The sequence below is a fragment of the Myotis brandtii genome, unplaced genomic scaffold, assembly GCF_000412655.1.
Source record: "Myotis brandtii unplaced genomic scaffold, ASM41265v1 scaffold374, whole genome shotgun sequence".
Lineage (NCBI taxonomy): Eukaryota > Metazoa > Chordata > Mammalia > Chiroptera > Vespertilionidae > Myotis > Myotis brandtii.
This window is the reverse complement of record NW_005364372.1, coordinates 4,018,075-4,038,694: the sequence shown is the minus strand read 5'-3', so window position 1 is coordinate 4,038,694 and position 20,620 is coordinate 4,018,075. Positions and strand designations below refer to the sequence as shown.

The 20,620-nt window shown below is 39.0% G+C and overlaps 1 protein-coding gene across 9 annotated transcripts in view; it reads left to right on the top strand.

The window, feature by feature from the left end:
- Nucleotides 1–20,620, top strand: part of HDAC9 (histone deacetylase 9) — an 846,941-nt gene that overhangs the window by 508,738 nt on the left and 317,583 nt on the right. For all 9 annotated transcript variants that reach the window (XM_014544651.1, XM_014544644.1, XM_014544647.1 and 6 more), the window contains 3 exons: nt 1,998–2,120; nt 5,081–5,291; nt 5,683–5,900. In XM_014544651.1, the coding sequence (XP_014400137.1) occupies nt 1,998–2,120; nt 5,081–5,291; nt 5,683–5,900 (552 nt within the window). The remainder of the gene's footprint in view (nt 1–1,997; nt 2,121–5,080; nt 5,292–5,682; nt 5,901–20,620) is intronic.

Below are 20,620 nucleotides of genomic sequence, written 5' to 3'. Positions count from 1 at the left end.
ATGCGCCCCCTGGTGGTCAGCACATATCATAGTGACCGGTTGTTTGGTTGTTCTGCTGTTCAGTCTATTTGCATATCAGGGTTTTATATATATAGATTACCACATGCTGTCAATGAGCTAGTTAACATTTTTACTTCCTCATACATTCTTTCTGTTCTTGTTCAGGTATCTACTTTATACTTAAAATTTATGTTAAAAGAATATTCGTGTAAGCACAATAGCAGCTTACCCTTTTAATTAGAACAAATACACAGCTGTTTCTCATGACCCCTAAAATAAAATTGCAATCTCGCACATTGCAGTGAGGAACTCCTTTCCAACCATCTTCATGCAGTAGCATTTTAGACAACCTTGAAAAGGGTTACATATAAAGCCAACATGATGTTATAAGTTTCAGTATACCTCTAGATTTTCATGCACAAATATCTGATTTGTTCTTTAGAGAAAAAAACAAACAAAACAAAATCGGAGTTAGCTTGGAATTTCAAGTTGGAATGAGAAAAATCCACATTTAACCTTCTGCCTTTATGATCCTAAGGCTATGACTCATCTCCAAACAAACGCCTGATTGAGGTGATGTTTTGGAATAACATCCTGTGTTTTGGTGGCGCATCACTCTTCAATGACAGTCTGAGGTCGCATTGTATGAGCACATGATATTTCCCCCAGTTAATTGATATCCCAGGTTTGTCCAGGGGAAAATCTACAGCTCCCCCAAACATGCTTGACAAGTTATTATATTTACTTTAGTCAAAGCCCGTGTGTGCAATATCCCTCTTGGAGGTGGTCTATTATTGGAGTCCCATATGCTTTTTGTTTGGGAAGAAAGCAGTCACTGTGTCATACTGTTACATGGAGTATTCTTTTTCAGGGATGTTGTTCCCTTGGGGACCATATCAGGCCAGAGTTCCTTAGTCTAATAAGACCTTTGTAACTCTTTTTGTATAAGAGTTCTGGGAGGGAGGCAAGAATTAAACAGAAAATGTAATTCAAGCAACCATATTAGGCCACATGTGGGAAAACATGACTCTGAGTATTGTATTAAAAAAAGGTATTTGTTGTAAAAAAGGAGTGAGATGCCAAAATGTGCAGCATATTTCAGTGAAAATGAAGGCTATTGTGGTACAGGGAATTAATAACACTTTAACATTGTCTTTGGTTTCTAAATATGAATGATCAAAAAAGCACTACACAGTTGTCTATTCACAAATTTTATATTAAAGCATGATTAATTATTATGGAAGTTCTTTACAGTGATATTTAATCTAAGATTTCCTTGTGTGAGTTTTCCCATCAGTAAAATGATGTGTAACCCATATAAAGATAATGATTTTATATACATATATATGTATATAGCACTCAGTAATACGAAAAAAGTATATATACTCATAAGAATTACTCAGTTTTATTGTTGTACTTTACTGATTGATGAAAAACACACTGATTTTTATCCAAGAGGCTAGAATTATAAAAATGAATATTGCAAAATGACCTATGGAAGCCCTTTCTTCAGATTTTGTAATTATGTCTGAGGAAGATTTTGATTCAGTTTTTTTTAAATCCTCACCTAAGGACTGGAGATATTTTTTAAAATATATATTTTTATTGATTTCAGAGAGGAAGGGAGAGGGAAAGAGAGATAGAAACATCAATGATGAGAGAGAACCGTTGATTGGCTGCCTCCTGCACATCCCTTACTGAGAATCGAGCCCACAACCCCAGGCATGTGCCCTTGACTGGAATCGAACCCGGCCCTTCAGTCCGCAGGCCGATGCTCAATCCACTGAGCCAAACCGGCTAGGGCTGATTTTTTTTACTTATAGCATGTGGATACAGAAATCATAATATAAATGATCAAAATACTTAAAATTATTTTGACTAAATATGATAAAATGAAACTGTTGTCTGAAATCTAAACATTCCACAGTAAAATGTGTGGTATTGTAATCTTTTGAGACTCCTCTTTCATTATGTTTCCCTTTATCTTTTCTTTATAGCAAATGGTTTCACAGCAACGCATTCTGATTCACGAAGATTCCATGAACCTGCTAAGTCTTTATACCTCTCCCTCTTTACCCAATATCACCTTGGGGCTGCCAGCAGTATCAGCCCAGCTCAATGTAAGTCAGAGCAGCCTCGCGCAGCCTGGGTGATGCCTTCACAGGGGGACTCTCGTATATTTAGATTAGACTTCAGGGAAGCTTGGTAGAGGCCATTATCCTTCCCTGTTTACTGAGTCGTTCAAAGATGTTCGGTCGGATTTCAAATTACAGATTTATACTGGTTTGCATAATAATATATAAAAATAACAACTCACATTTGTATAATGGTTCATAGCCTTTTAAAAAAGCAGCACTTTCCAGCTATTTTATTAGCTCCACACGACCATCCCATGAAACAGAGATTACAAGCCACATTTTTACAAAAGAAGAAGCTGAGACGAGTAATGTTTAAAAGTCCAAGATCACGGAGCCACTAAGCAGCAGGCCTGGCACTCCGCCCGGCCAGTGCTGAGGTGTAGCTTCTGTCTAAAGCACAGCACATATGTTTATGGAATTTATTTTTTGGTGAATGACTTTATTTTGAGAATTTATGTTACTGACTCTATCATACTGAAGAATACGTATCTGGAAAACCTCTTTAAGAACAATATTAAATTCTTCCCAGGAGACTTAAAGCGAAGAAATTACTTTAAAAGTCCTGACAACTGAAATAGGATCTTTTGGAGGTAATTGTCCAACTAGCAGAAGACAACAATAATTATTTTATACGTATTCCCTAAAATAATGTATATTTTTGTCATCGTAAAAGATTTGTAAGCTTTTCATAGAGTAATTCATCTATGAAATGTATGAAAATTAAATTAATTGTGCTTATGCAAAGGTGATGTGATACATTAAGTTTGAAGAGAAATTGGTTCTAACCATTGGCACCAATTTTGCCAATCTTTAGAAGCAAGTCTTTCACTGCATGCAACTTGTCAAATTCACATCTTTTATAATATTCCCAGATCAGGATAATATAAAGAGTGGACCATTTTGTGACCTAATTTGTTTTCAGGATATAAGACCTGTTTATGGGATGCTAATGTATGTACAAGCACACCTATAGTGACATTATAAAGTGATACATTTGAAGGTTGGGTTCAATACGTATTATAAAAGCAGTCTAAGGTGCACCTTATATTTTTGGTATTTTGAATAGAGTGGGATGTTGCCTTATGTGATACAGTCACTTATACAAGTGAGGAGAAAGCAAAATTTGGATGCTGTTATATATCTGGGGATTGAAGAAGAAAAACGTAGAAATACCAAATTCAATTACACTCTTGGAATTCCACACGAAGCATTTGTAAACAATTGGGCCTAGCAAAAATAAAAAGGGAGTTAGGGATGAAACAAAACTTAAATATGCATGGATATTTTCAAATCTTCACTTACTAAAAATTGTTTTTCTCCTATTCCTGTTTTTCCTATCTCTTCCAATGATAAGCAAATACTGAAACAAAAACTTATGACACATGAATAAGCATTTTATATCCACCCCTCTTTGCAGGCTGTACGTCAGTCCTATCAGCTAACACAAACATACACCACTTTTAATGTGGTCAGGGGGAATTTTTTTCTCAAAGAACCCAGTCCTAAAGCCAGACCATTTAATGTTTTGATGGTAATACAATTTGGTGCCGTTGGATGAGTAAACCAATGCGGTTTGGATTGAAGTTTCATTTTTCTTTGCTTCCATTTTGGTGTGGATGAGGCCATCACAATTAATTTCTCAAGCTTAGCAAGGCTTTGGCAAAGGGACCTCTAACGTTCCATTTCCCCACTGAGTAGTGGGAAATTTTTAAGGAAAAGAGGCCAGGAGAAGGAATCACTTCTAGATTAAACATTGCGTTGACTTGCTGTGTGACTAAGACAAACCATTTACCTCTTTGTCCTTTAATTTCTCCATCACTAAAAATTGCTTTGCTCCCCTGGTGCACAGCAATTTTGAAAGATGAAACATGAGTTTTGAAAAGAAACATGCCACATAATTTTGAGGCATTAGACTTCTGCTTTTGTAATACCCACATGACCACCATTCATTAAATTATTTGACTAGGATAATTCATTATTACTATTGATGATATAATTATTATTGCCTTATTACTGTTATCATACATTTCAAGTTCTTAATAGTGTTTTTATTTGATATAATTCCACTTGTAGTTTATTTTATTAAATGAAAGTATCTGGAGTGTCATTTTCAATATTTAGAGATTTGGGGATCTGTTATGAATTAATATAAAATACATGTTTAAACCAGATTCCTGCATGTTTTTTACAACCTCTCATTGAGTTACCTGAAGAATTTTATTTAAAAGATTAAATATTGGAAGCTTACAGCTCTGTGAACTTATTAGAGGAGGAGAAAAAGGACCAATTGTCCCTTCTGCTTGAGACTCCAAAATCACAGACCATTTTATCTCTAACTTCTTAATGGCTGTTATGTGTCCTTAGGTTAGAAATTTCAATAAATTTTACTTTTACAATATACCTTGTACTTAATCGGTATATTAAACTATTTTGGAAATAAACTTCCTAGTTATTAAGCCTGAAGTTAGCATCATTTTTAAAAAACATATTTTTTAATGATTTCAGAGAGGAAGGGAGAGAGAGAGAATCATTGATTGGCTGCCTCTTGCAAGCCCCCTACTGGGAATTGAACCCGCAACCCGGGCATGTGCCCTGACTGGGTATCAAACCATACCCTCCTGGTTCGTAGGTCAACACTCAACCACTGAGCCACACCCCCCAGGCAGCATCATTTTTAATGTTAAAGATCTTTTTAAGTTCAGAACAATGATACCCAATACTCAATTGTCTCCAATGCTTCAACTCTACTTTTATGTCTCTGTGTCAATTCAGTTAGTTTAAAAGACATGGCTGTTATCCATTTCCCCTACTGAGCCATAGGTAAGATGGGTCTTTGGCGGGGGGAGTGCCATGGGTTATGGAATAAAAAAGCTAATGATGTACAGACCTAATGAGCCACGTGGATGAAAGAGGATTCACATCTTTATTATTTCCTGACACAGGCTTCGAATTCACTCAAAGAAAAACAGAAGTGCGAGGCCCAGACACTTAGGCAAGGCGTTCCGCTGCCCGGGCAGTATGGGGGCAGCATGCCGGCATCTTCCAGCCATCCCCATGTCGCTCTCGAGGGAAAGCCCAACAGCAGCCACCAGGCTCTCCTGCAGCATTTACTATTGAAAGAACAAATGCGACAGCAAAAGCTTCTTGTAGCTGGTAATTAACAAGGGCGCCATTTGGAGATCATATGGGGGCTTTTATTTTATCAGCGATGCAATGTGATGTCTTTTTAACTCAAGACACTGAAAAGATTTACCATTTACCAAGGTCTCCCTGATACCTGGTACTGTGGGAAAGGCTATAATCCTTAGTTATTTTTCTAGCTCCATGAAAAAAAAAAAGGTTGACCTTATTTAACCTTCACATACCAGAGTGGAGTACGGGTGAGTCATTGGTCAGATGCATGCCTGTTCAATGCTTTGGCACTTCTGCCTTCACCCCATCCAACCTCGCTTTCTTCCTGTGTATCCTTTATATCTGTTTTCTGTAGATTCTTGTGTTTTCTTAAGCAAAATTGTGTATGTATACATGGATACTTTTTTTTCAGGTGGAGTTCCCTTACATCCTCAGTCTCCATTGGCAGCAAAAGAGAGAATTTCACCTGGCATTAGAGGTACCCACAAATTACCCCGTCACAGACCCCTGAATCGAACCCAGTCTGCACCGCTGCCTCAGAGCACATTGGCTCAGCTGGTCATTCAGCAGCAACACCAGCAATTCTTGGAGAAGCAGAAGCAATACCAGCAACAGATCCACATGAATAAAGTAAGCCCCCAAGTCAAAGTGTCATGACCACCATTGTGGCAGTTGGGGTTCTCTTCCCTGGTCTATGCATTCAAGGGGAGAATATTGGTATATATCATAGTTCAAAGGAGATTGCCATCCAGGTTCAAGGATACCATAACACTACCGGGTTTTCAACATCTTTGCGTTCATGAAGTAGTATTTGCAGCAGTTTTGAGATTGTAGATGAGCAAGGTCTTTTATGACTGAGCACCTATTTTAATACATAAGGACATGCAGGCACATGTGTGCAGAGCCTCATATCTATGGCAGAAAAGGCTCGAGGCAGAGTCGAAGGTGGTGGATTGACATCTCAAAAGGTTTGCCCAGGTGCTGGCAGAAATGACAAGGTTAGCCAACAAGGTACTTTCCAGCAACTCGTATGTAGCCATGTTAGAGCTGTTTTCTTAGCATTCCCCACTTTGTTCCAAACAGTGTTTAAAACAGTTTCTCAGAACCTTGTGGTCGTTTCCTCCTGGCAGCCCTGTTGTGGCTGAAATGGACAGCGAACGAACATCTGCATCATACCACATCCTTAGACAGTCTCCTGCTGAGGCAACCACAAGCAGTGATTGCCGTCTAACAACAGCAGGCAGGCTGGTGAGGCGTTTTCAATGAACTTTAAGCTAAACTGGCCTACAGAGTTTTGCTACTAGGCTCTGCTATGGTTGACGTACGAAACAGAATCTTCTCATTCCTGGAGAATATTAAGGTCCTGAATATCAAGATTCTATCTCCTCACCTTTGTACTGTATCACCTACAAGTACCTTATGGAGGCATTATATATTGAGGTACCATATTGAGAAGTGGTGTCCTGTTTACCGGTAGACAGCTTAAAACTGGCTTCGTATTACAATGTTTTGTTCTGTTGTAAACAAAGCAAAACCTCATGGGCCAAGGTCTATTCATCTTTCTAAGAGCAGTAGGAGAAGGGGGTTTTCTCATCTGCTTACCTGATTGCAGGTGGGCCTAGAGTGTGTCGCTTCTCTTTGGCCTCCACTTGACAGGGCAGAGCCATGAAGGGAGAAGCATGGGCTGAAGATGACACTACTGAACAGAAATTCTTCTAAGCCCCGCCCTTGGATGCTTTCAAAGATTATGCATATTTGTGTCGGATAGGGAGTGCGGGTAGGTTGCTAGCAGTGGCAACTACCAACTACCTCTTTTGCCATTTTTCAGTCTACTGCAGACTCCTTTATATCATCAGATTAATGCCTCTTTTATCACTATCGCATTTCTCTAAATTATCAAATTATTTTGTATCAAATCAGTCTTATCATAGGAGGACCAGCTTCCTTCTTGTATAGTGGTGTAATACTCATGGACATAAATGTGCTGCATCTGTTTGCTGTGTGATGGTAGCGTTAAGTTTGTTTGTGGACTCACAGCACTACTTAAAGCTGCCAGGTATTCTTGAAAAATGGTCCTGTGCCTAGTGAGAAAAATGTATGTGGAAGGAATTATTGGGAAGCCTACTTTTTGCCTGGTAACATTCTGATCTGGATATTTGTTAGATTCCTATGAATACCTTTAAGAATATTTTGGCATGCATGTTTTATGACCTAGAGCAGTGGTCGGCAAACTGCGGCTCGCGAGCCACATGCGGCTCTTTGGCCCCTTGAGTGTGGCCACGAAGTTTCAATCGCACTGTATGTGTGCGCCCGCACGTGGTATTTTGTGGAAGAGCCACACTCAAGGGGCCGCAGTTTGCCAACCACTGACCTAGAGTGACCACTGTTTCACACTCAAATGGTATGCTGGTATCAGAGGCTTCATACTTTAGTATTACACTTGAGATTTCCATAGGAGATGCTCATCTCCATCACGTGGTAGGAACTAAGATGGAAAGCAGGCATTTGCAGTTGAGCAACGAGGAAGGAAAATTTATCAGAGCCCTTCTCCCATGTGGAGCTGATTCCTTGGAATCTGTTAAGAATTCGTCCTAAAATTAGAAACAAACCTGTACTTTTAGGTACCTGTTTGTACAGTGGTTTGATTATGAAATCCTGACTTAATTAGGCAAAATGAAGTCCAGAAAACTTCAAAGCACAGAGCTGATCTTTCTATATCAACCCCTCTCGGCTCGGGTGTTTAGATTACTCACGCAGGTCTACCCTTGGCTTTGGACCAAGTCTGTATTCCATATGTTTAATCAAGATGGCATATGCGCATTGGGTATCCTCCAGATTTTGAAAAAAATTTCACCTGCCCTCCATTGTCAAAGGGAACAGAGAAGAATGTGATTAAAGAAAATATTAAACCTCTCTTCACTTCTAAAGTATTCACAATAGAACCATCAAGAAACCAATAGCTACAGTTCACCCTACCTCATCAGGTGATGAAAACATTTATTTCACATTAAATGAGGGCCATAACTTAGATGTCAAAGCTACCAAGTTTCTGTATAGTAAGATATTTATATGTCCTATAACTATTTAGACTACCCACTAATGAGAAATAAACACAGAAACTTTATATCATTTTTTTCCTGTTATCTTGGATGAACTGTATTGAATCCATTCAAACTGGAGCCTGGTAGTTGACATCATAAAAACATGGCCTTTTCTTTCGAAATACTTATAATATCAGGGAACAGGCACATGTGAAGATATAGACATGCAGATGACATAGGTTACAATGTCTCTTCCTTTTACTTCCTCAACTTCCTTTGGGGAAGGGGAGATTTAGGGAAGCAAAAATGGGGAGTGACCAGAAAGAAAAAATAAGTAGGTTTATTTCTAAACCTATGTTATATTAACTATGATTGGTCTTCATGGTATGGAATTTTTAATGATATATTTCAATTGCTAATGATCTTTAGAAGAATTAGAAGCAAAACTATACTTTTCAGAGCATAGTTTATACAATGATTTACTTACTACATTTTGAAGACTTTCCTATAGCTTGCTATAGTTTGAATGCATTTATGAAAGTAGTCATCCATGCCTGTTATAACTATACTGTGTAAATGTTGTTAATTATACTAAGTAATTTATCTGCTTTTTGCCTGATTTGCAATGACATTTACATGGGAAATTTGTGTGTTGTAAGAATTATTTGTCTCATATAATTATGGTGTAAGTACTCAATAGCTTAGTAGAGGTATCCCTAGGATGGGTTTATATAATATTCGTGTTATATCTACACTATAGGGCAAGATAGAAAGTTGAGTGGAAATCCTGTCCAAATGATATATCTCTGCTAATCAGTATAAACATTCTACTCTCACTGAAAGTGTTTTGAGAAGCTTAACCATAAGAAATTCATGACTTAAAATGTTTGTTCTTTTCTCTTTTTGAGACATTGGAAAAATTCAGAAATGCATTAGACAATTTTTATTGCTGATATATGGTACATACATGCAATGATAACTTGTGAGCCTTTTTTAAAAATCACAAGTTTATGTCAGTATCTTTTACTTTTTTTCTAAGATTTTTAAAATTTGATTTTTAGAGAGAGAGGGAAAGAGAAAAACATTAATGTTAGAGTAACATCAGTCAGCTGCCTCATATATGCCCCCTACTGGGGATAGAACCCAAAATCTGGGCATGTACCCCGACCAGGAACCAGCAATCTTTCTGTGCATGGGATGATCCTCAACTAACTGAGCCACACCGGCCACAGCTCTTTTGCTTTTTTTGTTATTGGAAGAAAAAAAAGGCTTCTAAAATAGAATTTTCTTCATAAATACAAAAGAAAAGTAAGACTGTATTGGTAATTTTCTTCTGAGCTTGTTTTAAGTTTAAGTATTACTACAGATTTTCCTGTAAAGTAAAACTATGACCAATGAAAACAAAACACACCTCAATTACTTGGCTATATTTATGATTTTTGAAGTATTGTGACCACTGCCTATTTAAATGATGGGCAACTCTCTAGTCGCGCCGCTATCTAAATCAGGGGTCCTCAAACTTTTTAAACAGGGGGCCAGTTCACTGTCCCTCAGACCGTTGGAGGGCCGGACTATAGTTTAAAAAAAACCTATGAACAAATTCCTATGCACACAGCGGCGGCAAAAAACCCGGCGGGCCGGATAAATGTTTTAGGCAGGCCGCATGTGGCCCGCGGGCCGTAGTTTGAGGACCCCTGATCTAAATGATATACAGAAATCTTCTGAAGTATCTTCAGGCATTTTTATGGTGAGATAATTTGACGTAGATCACTGCCCCCAGACCAATGACATTTTCCTTTGAATTCCTTTATTGCTACAGTATTAATAGAATAGCATCATGTCTAATAGTTCCTATTTTAACTAGGATTATAGTATCTTTTCTAATACCTATATTTCTCATATTCATTCTTCCAAGTCCATGTGAGCAGGAATTTAAAGAAACCTCTTTCTTCATTCAGTACTTATTTGAATTAAATAGTGGTCTGTGCTTCTATCCATTTAGCAAATCATACTGAGTTCTTGCTTTGTGCCAGGCACTATTTTAGGCACCAAGAAAACAACATTCAGTGTCCTCATGGAGCTTACAGTGTGGGGAGCGGGGGAGTGCGATATTCCAGTCAACAGTCAGGCACTGTGTTAAGTATTAGGATAGAAGACGTGAGGGAAGGAGCTTGTTTTCTTTGAGGAAATAAGACTTGAGACTTGTTTGGTTACTTCTCTGATTGTCTTGTCCGTTTTACATCTTTTTTTTTTACCTTTCTCTTTTTCTCTCTCTCTCTCCCTCTCTCTTTTTTTCTTATATATGCTCGGTGATAAATATTTTATACATTCCTATGACTGGACACCAGCCAACACTTTAAAAAAAGTCACATAAATCATGAGATGATATCTTATATATGTCAAGGTTCACTCCAGATATAAGTATTTATTATATATTTATTACTGTGATACTTAGGCATTTTGACATGAGAGCTATTTTATCATAATAAAAATATATTTAAGACACGACCAGTAAAGGGCAGGCCAAGCAGATGTCCTGTGCTGCCCTTATTCAAACAGGTAGATATTATATCTGACAAGCAAGGCATGAATACAATTTGGCTCAAATGCTGGAACAGAGCAAATGGAAAGCTTTCATTAAGTTTTAGAAGAGAATTTTATCCTTTATGTGAGTAGTATCTGTTATATTCCTTTTCTTGACATAATTTCTAACATAAATGTTATATATTCTCTATAAGCCCTCATGATTCATACCCACTCCTTGTCCTCAGTAATCCGTCCACAGCAGCCCGAGGGAGTATATTCTTTCATGCCTGTGGTCCCATACAAACAGAGCATGTATATGTATGGGTGTTACTTTTTTTTCATTAAGTGTTCCTGAACTCAGTCCTAAAATAAAGCTATTTTGTGTACTGTTGAGCAAAGTGTATATTTTCCCAAAAAGATTAATTTGAAGAGCAACTATTAGACATATACATCCCAAAAGGTTTACATTTCTGAGTCACCCTTCATATTATCTAACAAGTAAACACTTCATATTAGCTTTATTTTAATAAAGGTAATTCTATCCATGGCTTACTTGTGGCAAGATTAAAATTTTAAGTAAAATTAGATGAGGACCATGGACCAATCTTGGCTTTGTTCCTGTGCCTATTTCTCCTAATGTGTCTTTCCCTCTTTTTCTTTTATGTGCTGTGCATCTTCCCAGCACCTTCTCCATTGGTTCCTTCGGGATAGAAGCATTTAAATAATACCAGCTCCCTTTACATGTAGGATCTACTACGAGTTGTGATACCATACTTATGTCCTTATGGTTGTTATCTCCTCAAACTTAACAACTCACTATTTTTTAATATCAAGAAACTTAATTTAGCCCTAACCGGTTTGGCTCAGTGGATAGAGCGTCAGCCTGCGGACTCAAGGGTCCCAGGTTCGATTCTGGTCAAGGGCATGTACCTTGGTTGCAGGCACATCCCCAGTAGGGGGTGTGCAGGAGGCAGCTGATTGATGTTTCTCTCTCATCAGTGTTTCTAACTCTCTGTCCCTCTCCCTTCTTCTGTGTAAAACATCAATAAAATATATTAAAAAGATTAAAAAAAACTTAATTTAAACGGGCTTAGGTATGTTGACCAAGGTGACAGGGCCAGCAGGTGACAGAGCTCGAATTCGACATAGGATGTATGTCACAACAGCCTGTGCTTCACCTGGATTTGTGCTTCTGATTTTAGTGTTGTTCCTGTCACCAAGCAGGAGACAAGGTTTTCCTAATTTCATTTTTGCCAAAAACTAGAAGACTTATAATTAAAAACAAGGCAAACAAACAACAAGGAAGGTCATCTTTTGTGTGTGTGTGTGTGTGTCTGTGTGTGTGTGTGTGTGTGTGTGTGTTTGGGTTTGTCAGAATGAAGAAATCCCATTTCCTTGCCCTGCTTCCCAACTTTCCATGCATTGCCCTCCATCTTGGAAGGTTTTGTTGTCGTTGTTACTGGTTTATTTATGGACCTGTTGGTAGGACATTCAGATATCCTGTTGGCTTATAATGCTTTCCAACAGTGCAATGGGAGTGCAGTGCAGAGCCAACTGCCGCCGGGCCAGGCTGCATTCCTCTCCTGCACGTTGTAACGTTGCCATTTTTTAAGCGTGGGCAAACATCTCGCAGGCATCCTGAGCAAACCTGGAGTTGAAGGTCTACTGACTTCATCATGCTCAACTGAAATGCACATGTTGGCATCTCATCCATGGGTGGTTGGAAAATGCCTTGTTTTAAGTTCTGAAAAATGGATGAGCAGAAACTTGAACTGGGCTTTCATTTAGGAAAGTAGGCCTTACTGTTGTCTGGTTTAATTTCTCTCTATCCCTTTGACAGCTTGTTTCCATGCAGCGTCTTTAATCACCATTTCTGGATTACATTCTGCCCATTAGATGGATAGTATGTCCAAAAGCGTTAGCTAGCACTGAAAGGCAGTCTTAATTTTATAACAGTACAAAGGCGCCTAGGTTATTTATCTATCTATAGAAGTTTATAAGAGAAACTTTGACTTTACCCTTAAATAGATGCTTTTTTGACATGATTAGCTCAATGTAAATAGATCTGTGTAGGTATGTAGTCGACTTAAAAAAAACAAAACACCCACTTAGGCTGCAATACCAGCTTACATCAGCATAGAGAATTCATATAGAAGCATTTCACTATATAATTACAAGTGGATGGTTTATAATATACAGAAGATGGCTTGTTGCTTTATTATTCAATGTGATGAAATCCTGTGTTTGTAAAAGAAACTAAATGACCATTTCAGGGGATTAATGTGTCACATTCATACACGTCCCCAGTGCTGCGTTCATAACTCGAAGATGCAGGGAAGGACCTTGACCTTTCCTCTTCACTCCGCACTGTTAATCTAGGCAGAGATGCTGTTACTGAATGAGAAAAACAATAGTTGGACATGACTATGAGGTAAGAAAATAGGAGAAAGAAACATATCTGGGGAATTAAACCATGCGAGTAGTTTGACTGATGTTGATTCCAGGGAGTTCAAAGGGAGAGGGAAGCTAAATAATTTGGTTGTTTCCCAACCTTGACAAGTAGTTTCATTGGACAGAATGAAATAATTAAATCTTAACTAAAGAATTTTTAATATAGCTAAGTGATTTGTGGACATGAAAACCACCAATGTGTAGCTGTCTCCTTGTTGCAGATTTTGGTTACTTATAAGTTCTTGATTATAGATTCCCCCCCCCCCACATGTTTCTGCCCTTTCTCTAAATAGTTATGAAATCTGAGGAATTATAGTGACCCTGAAATGTCAGATGGTCTAGAGTATTCCCATTCTTTCCGGCAGAATTGCATCCAGGGCTGTGCTCCCATAGCCTGAATGTACCATTACTCGCTTGCTATCAATTTAGCTGTATCAGCCAGCTATAAAAATTCAGTTCTACAAAATAATTCCTGGCATGGAATAATTTATGATGTTTCACGGAGATTTATTAGCAACCATTATGCTGCACACTGAAAATGAAAATAAAGAAAGCATGTTCTTTCTCTGAATGGGCTCACAGACCTGCAAACAGACAATTCTATGCAGAGATAGTGCTACATAATATATACCTTGTTTTAAAACAGGATCAAGAATGTGTGATATCCTTTCCAAGAGAGGTTTCTGGCGTCCCATAGAATGATTTATTAGTTTTGCATCTTTGGTCAAAATGTCGAACCTCTTTGTCCAATAATTCTTTAATCTGTCCGTTTTAGAGGTACCTGGTGCGGCTCACTCAAGAGAGTGTACTGAAAGTGCTTTGTAAACATAATAAGCAGTACTGAAATCCTAACTCAGTATTTATGTTCTTATATACAACTAACATTTCTTTTTTAAAATTGATTGGTGAGAGAGAGAGAGAAAAGAAACATCATTTTATTGTTTGACTTATTTATGCATTCATTTGGTTGCTTCTTGTATGTTCCCTGACCAGGAATTGAACCAGAAACCTTGGCATAAAAGGGCCATGCTCTAACCAACTGAGCTACCCAGCCAAGGACTAATAGTCCTATTTTTCTTATTCTGTTAATGGAGATGATTGTCTGGAAGGACTAGACTATTTCCAAGGCACACATTTCCCACTCGCTTCAATATTGCATCAAGCTTTGTTGTCAACCAAACCACTAAATTTTATTCCAGTTTTCTCTTACATCTTTGTATTCATCATACAGCCGACTTTGTTTTCTCTTTGGAACAATATTATGGTTAGTCATTGAATTTTTATTGAGGTATAATTTACACACAGTAAAATTTATTCCTTTTGCTGTACAGTTTAGTGAGTTTTGACAGATGCATATTATCATATAATTACCACAATCAAGATGCAGAACAGGTCCCTCAGCTTCCAAAATTCCCTCTGCTCGCCTTTGTGGTCAGTCCCTACCCCTACTTCCAACCCCTGGCAAGGTAGTTGAATTTTGTAAGGAACATATAAAACTGTCACAATTGTGAGGATGATGTACTTTGAAAGCATGCAGACATCAGTCCTATCTGATCTAAACTGCGGAATGTTCAATCAAGAAGGGACCTAAGGGGTGATTTATAGTGGCCTCTAGCTGGCAGTCATAGACTCTATCTATTCCATTGAACTGCTGTCTTTGACCTACCTGGTGTCTTAACAGCATTTGAATTTTTGGTGAATCTTTAAAAGTAGAAATATTTCAAATATAATTCTGGATTTCTGGCATCGTCTGAAAAATGAAAAAGTCTTGCCATTCTGGGCAGACATTTCCACATGGCAGTTATCACCTGGGCTTACTCTTGGTTGTCGATTTTAAATAAGATTCGCAGAGCTGTCCAGTTTACCAAGAAAGGGATTGGCCAATGGGGGGAAAGGGAGATGTTCACAAGTCACGTGATAGGAAGACCGTTGGCTTTGAGATCTCGTCTGTCCTGAGACAGTTCACAATCTCCAAGGATTAGGAAAAAGATAAATTAATAAGAATGCCTTTCCTTGCTGTGGCTCTATTCATTATCCTTAAAGAGCAAAAAAAGAAAACTTTGAAAGAAAGAGTACTTTCAGCTGAAAATCAGAAAAGAGATGATCAGGAAAATCCTGTTATGTAATATAAAAGAACATAAAATTACACAGTGCTGTAACAGAAGGAAAAAGAAGTCCTCTGTGTTTCAGTTAAGAGGAACCCCTAATAGTTCTTGTTCTCTTGTTGGGGATTTCATGTTCTGAAAGGTCGATCTTCCCGTTTCCATTTTTGCCCACCTCCATTCAATCTTCCCTAGTGGCCAGGGTGATCTTTTACAAATGCAAATCAAATTATGCCAAAGGCTTGCTGAAGACTCCCCAGTGGCTCCTTACTGCTTCTAGGATGAAATGCAAACATCTTTGACCTACTAGGCTATCCTGATCTGTCTCTTGTCCCCCAAGTGACCTCATCTCCTACTCCCTTCCCTTACTTACTGAGCTCCAGCCACACTGGCCTCCTCTCCTGTCTGCAGGGAATCTCATTCCACCTCCAGGAGTTGTGCTGTATGGAAGGTTCAACCTCCAGCCTTTTCATGACTTGATCTTGGTATGGGAGTCTCTCTCAGCTCAAGAGTCAACCTCTTGAGAGAAGCTTTCCCTACACAGACAAATTAAACACAGGCACGCCCCCCATCATTCTCTAGCACACGAAGTTCCAGTTGCTCATTTTCTGTTTACTCCACTGAGAGTTTGCCTAATGCTCCTCTCTCTTCCCAGGGCCTGGCATATATAAGTGCTCAATAAAAATTGTTGAATGAATGAAAGAGTGAGTGGTTAACTTTCTCAATCTAGCTGAGAGGAGGAAATTTTCATTCTCCTCCACAGAAGTTAACACTCATTTAAGTTATTGAAATATTAGGATGTTTTGAGAGCCATAGAAAGGATATTTAAATTCCAGGTATTGTTTTAGACAATCATTTAGAGTTATAAACAAGTTTTTATTAAGAATTTACTTGGTTCCTAGATTAATTTTATGTACCTTCAATATTGGTAAGAAAGGATGTTTTTCAGTTTAAAAATTTAATTTATGTGAATAAGGAACCAATATATGGAAAATCTTTCTCTCTTGTTACTTAATTTTGGATCTCCTGGTTATTTTCCTAACATGCACAGAAGCTGCATAGCATGGCGTATTCTGGCTGGAAGCAGAGTTCTCCTCTAAGTAGACCTCTAGATTTGAAAGCCCTCCAAGCTCTGCATGTTGTTTTTGAGAACATTTGGTGTATACCGAATCTGTTTGTGAATTGAGACCGAATTTTATCCTTATTTTTAAATCTAGTTTCCTTGGAGCTTAAGGGGAAGGTTTTATTTTCCAAAAGAAGAATTTTACATTTATTTAAAATTAAAAAAAAAAAAACACAAAATATGTGCTATTGCCACGCTCCAAGTAAAATCTGCCTTAAAATCTGAGGCAAAATAAGAAAGCATTGAGTTGGGGTAAAGGTCATTTTACATAGTTTAATAATCAATTTCAAACTTGTGCTTAATGATTTGTTGATAATTTCAGAAAATCAGATATCTATCAGAACCAGATTTACTCCCTATACACTCCTGTTCTTAGTTGCCATTCCAAATCTGAACATATTTGTGGGGACATGAAGGATTTCTGTGGCAAAAGTTAAAAAACAGAATTTAAAGGTATTTTATTCAAAAACACCTATGCTTGTTGACCTCTAGACTTTTATCAAACAGTGTGCCTTACACCGAGATGAGCTTAATGGGTTAACGTGTAAAGATTAGCAGCACAGCCTTTAAATATGTAATGAATCATACAGCATTTGCCAATAGAACATATGATGTTCAACAGGGAATATAAGACATTTAAATTATGGACTTGCTATGGCTATGACCATCTTAGGGGTTGATAAGAATTGAAGGGTTGAGTTATAATGTCTGGAGTGTTAGACATTTGGATAAATAATGCTATCTGGCCTACAGACTATCTGTGTGAGTGTGTACACATGTGTGTGTCCCAAATCCAGAATGGCCGTAGGGTGATAGCATTCTTAGTGTTCGTACAGTTGCTGGGCAGTAGCACGGAGAACACAGAGCCACACTGACAGACGAGTAAGGACACAGATAAAAGGGGCAGGAGAAGCTGTACAGCCATCACGTTCTTCATCTCAGCTGGGTTCCCACCAAAGTAACTCACCTGGTGTCAGACAGATGACACGTGGTGTCTCACCCATGGGGCCTCAGCTGAGATGCACACGGGCTCGTCCATTTATCTGCCACACAGATGGTTCGTCTTGTGTTCTCTCTCCAGCAAGGCAACAGCTCAGCTTTGCTGGGGGATCACCTCCAGATGTCCAACCAAAGAGAGACCCTGCCACCCCACTGAGAGTAAGCAGACAGCCCCTCCCTGCTTCTGGGGCCACTCAGCGACAGTACAAATTCGAAAAATCACCACCTTGGTAATGGTCACGTGTGTAGTTCAAAACCACATAGAACACACCATTGTCTGAGTGCTGACTTTCTTAGTAAGTAGCCAGAAGCTTACAAATAGTTCCAAGTTACCTTTTATTTTAAGTATCTTAAATAAGTCAGAGCTGGCAGGCAGGTTTTCTGTGACTTTTGCTTGTAGATTTCCCTTGCTGATGGCACTTGCTAATTTTTCCACATGGGCCAATGTGACTGTTTAAACAAAAACAGCCTTTGTCAAATACCTAAAATAAAGAAGTGCAGGCTAACACCTTCTATGCCTTTATGTTTTGCTATGCCGGCTGCAAGAGGTCCCAGGTATCTATTTTACATTTCGTGAAACTTAACGAAGAGCACATTTTGTTCCAGCGATGGTGAAATAGTGGTAGTTACGTATTGTTCACATCAGCATTGGCATTTGTTTCATAACCTGGGAAGAAAAGTGTCAGAGCATTGCTACCGAATATTAAGTTTTCGAATATTTATGAAAAAGACAACTAAGGAAAAATGGGGGTAAATCATAGATTTTTGACCCAGGCAGTTGGGTAACACTTCACTCAAATGAGAAAATAGGTGATGGATATGTTGGAGTGGGATGGGAATGAAGATGATCTTTGAACTATTTAAAGTTCGTGGTGCCCATTCGATATTCCAGATCTAAGCAAAGACGTGAAGCACGCAGCTGAACACGCAAGTTTGGAGCTCGGCGGAGACGTTGGAATTGTTTATATTCATTCAGTTGTCATCAGAATATAGTTGTTTCAGAGGAGAGTTGAGTGGAAGGGTGTAAACACGTCTAGGTTGCTACTCGTTTTTGGAGATGATTCGGTTTTTCTTGGGCATGAAGTGTCTTCCTTATCAAATAAGGACTTGAAAAATGTTATAAAATTTCCAACACCAACATTATGTACCTAAATTATCTTCATGCGTAAGTGGCTGTTTTATGTCAAGAAACATTTCTTTTTTACAAGCCATGCAGCGGTCGCCAACCTTTCGGACCTCAGGGACCACCAGGGGTCCGCGGACCACCGGTTGGCGACCGCTGCGGTGGTCTGCCCTTAGAAGAGGAGCCTTTTGCCATTCGGACTTCTTGTACAGTTAGCACCGCATCATTCATTCTGGGAGTTTTCTGCCTCGGGTTTCCTTCAGTGCATCGGAGCCAAGGGAACGGCTGGGCAGAGTGGCATTGTTTCCAGGTTGCACTTTAAAGATGTTACACACAGTTTCCTCTGCGTATCCCTGTCAGTGAGGTTGTACAGACTGATCCAACTTGATTCATGGATGAAATGATGTGATTTCTGAGCACTTCAGTGACCTCAGAAATATAATCACAGGTCAAATTTTAGAAGGTTTTCGGTTAAAATGCACATATGGTATATTCTGTGAACACTCAGTGTTTTGTCAGTATTAGAGATTTTCTTGGGCATACTTGCTTTCTATGGGAAATTACATTCCAGTAAATTCACACAGTTTGTCTGGCCTTTGGCTGCACCAACACTAGTAATATTAATCTCTTATTTCAAAGGTGTCTTGTTTTTCTTTCTAAATGAAAGCCTGTCTGTTGTGAATTCTAAAGCAAATGGGAAAGGAAAAATAATGACAAGTGAGAAAACTCAAGGAGTTTTTACTGTGAAGTTCTACGTGATGGTTTATTTGGGGGGGGGGGCTGGGAGTTTATGTAAGAATGATGAAAATACTGAAAGTGTACAAATGAGAACACTCCAGCAGAGGGGCAACGTGTGATGGAGGACAGAGTGGATGATTGCAGGAGTGGAGAGATCCGGGGCAGTAAGCCAAGGGGTTGGCTGGGACAGGAGTGCAGACATTGCTTTTATTGTAACAGGAGGAGGGTGAATGGGACAGTTGAGTTTCTCTTCTGATGCCTCTATTTTCTCAGTGAAATGAGAAACAAAGGTATCAGCAGGGAGTGAGGAAAAGTTCTGGATATTAGAAGTTTGAGGAGAGAGAAGGTCGTTTGAAACAGTCATTGGAAGAGTAGGGGTAAATTAACTAAATAAATGTTGTAGGGTTGCCAGGACCCATTTGAGGGTGATGATCGTGAAATTGAGGAGAAACACTCAGCAGTTTATTTGTTCATTTGTTTCCTACCTTACTCAGCTGCCTGGGTTTGGGAGAGATTTATTATTAACCCAGGTTAGAAGTCCTAATTTTGAAAAGAGAGGGAGTTAAAGATAAGGTAAGGGAGTGAGTTTTAATGATGGGGAATGGGACCTCATCCAGCAAGGAGGGAAGTGAGGGAATGAGGGGAGGAGGTGATGGGCACTGAGAATGGGGTAGGCTCCATAGCTTTTGGGACCCTCCAGGTTGGAGTCAGAATGGTTGCGGTAAGAATATTCTGAGGATGAACCAGAGCAAAGGAGTGATGTTTGAAATTGAGAGTTAGGTGAGTGTTGAGTTACAGATGAAGGCAAGTCTAGGGTGTGATCCTGAGTTGGGAGCTGAGGTACAGCAGAGGGCAAGGCCACTGGAGCTGAGGAGGGCAAGGCACTGAGAGGCCATGTTGGAACTGGGAAGGAGAGGAAGAGCAATACCATAGTCTTCACTGAGCAGGTGGTATGTGTACCTTCCTCTTGGTTGTTAAATACTCCTGCAGTCAAGCATCCAGAGCTGGAGGAGATGTGGGGCCACCTTCAGTAAGCAGGGACTTGTGACAGGGCATTTCCTGGACAGTGTCCCAATGCTGTCTGGCTAACTTGTCTTGCATGGCCCTCAGTTCGTGGGCTATGACCACACATACCATAGACGGGTTTTTTCTCTCTTGTCCTCTTCACCTTTATTTCTACCCCTCACGCACATCACTAACTACTCCTTTCCGTCATCCTTCATCTTTCATGGCTCAGGCTAAACATA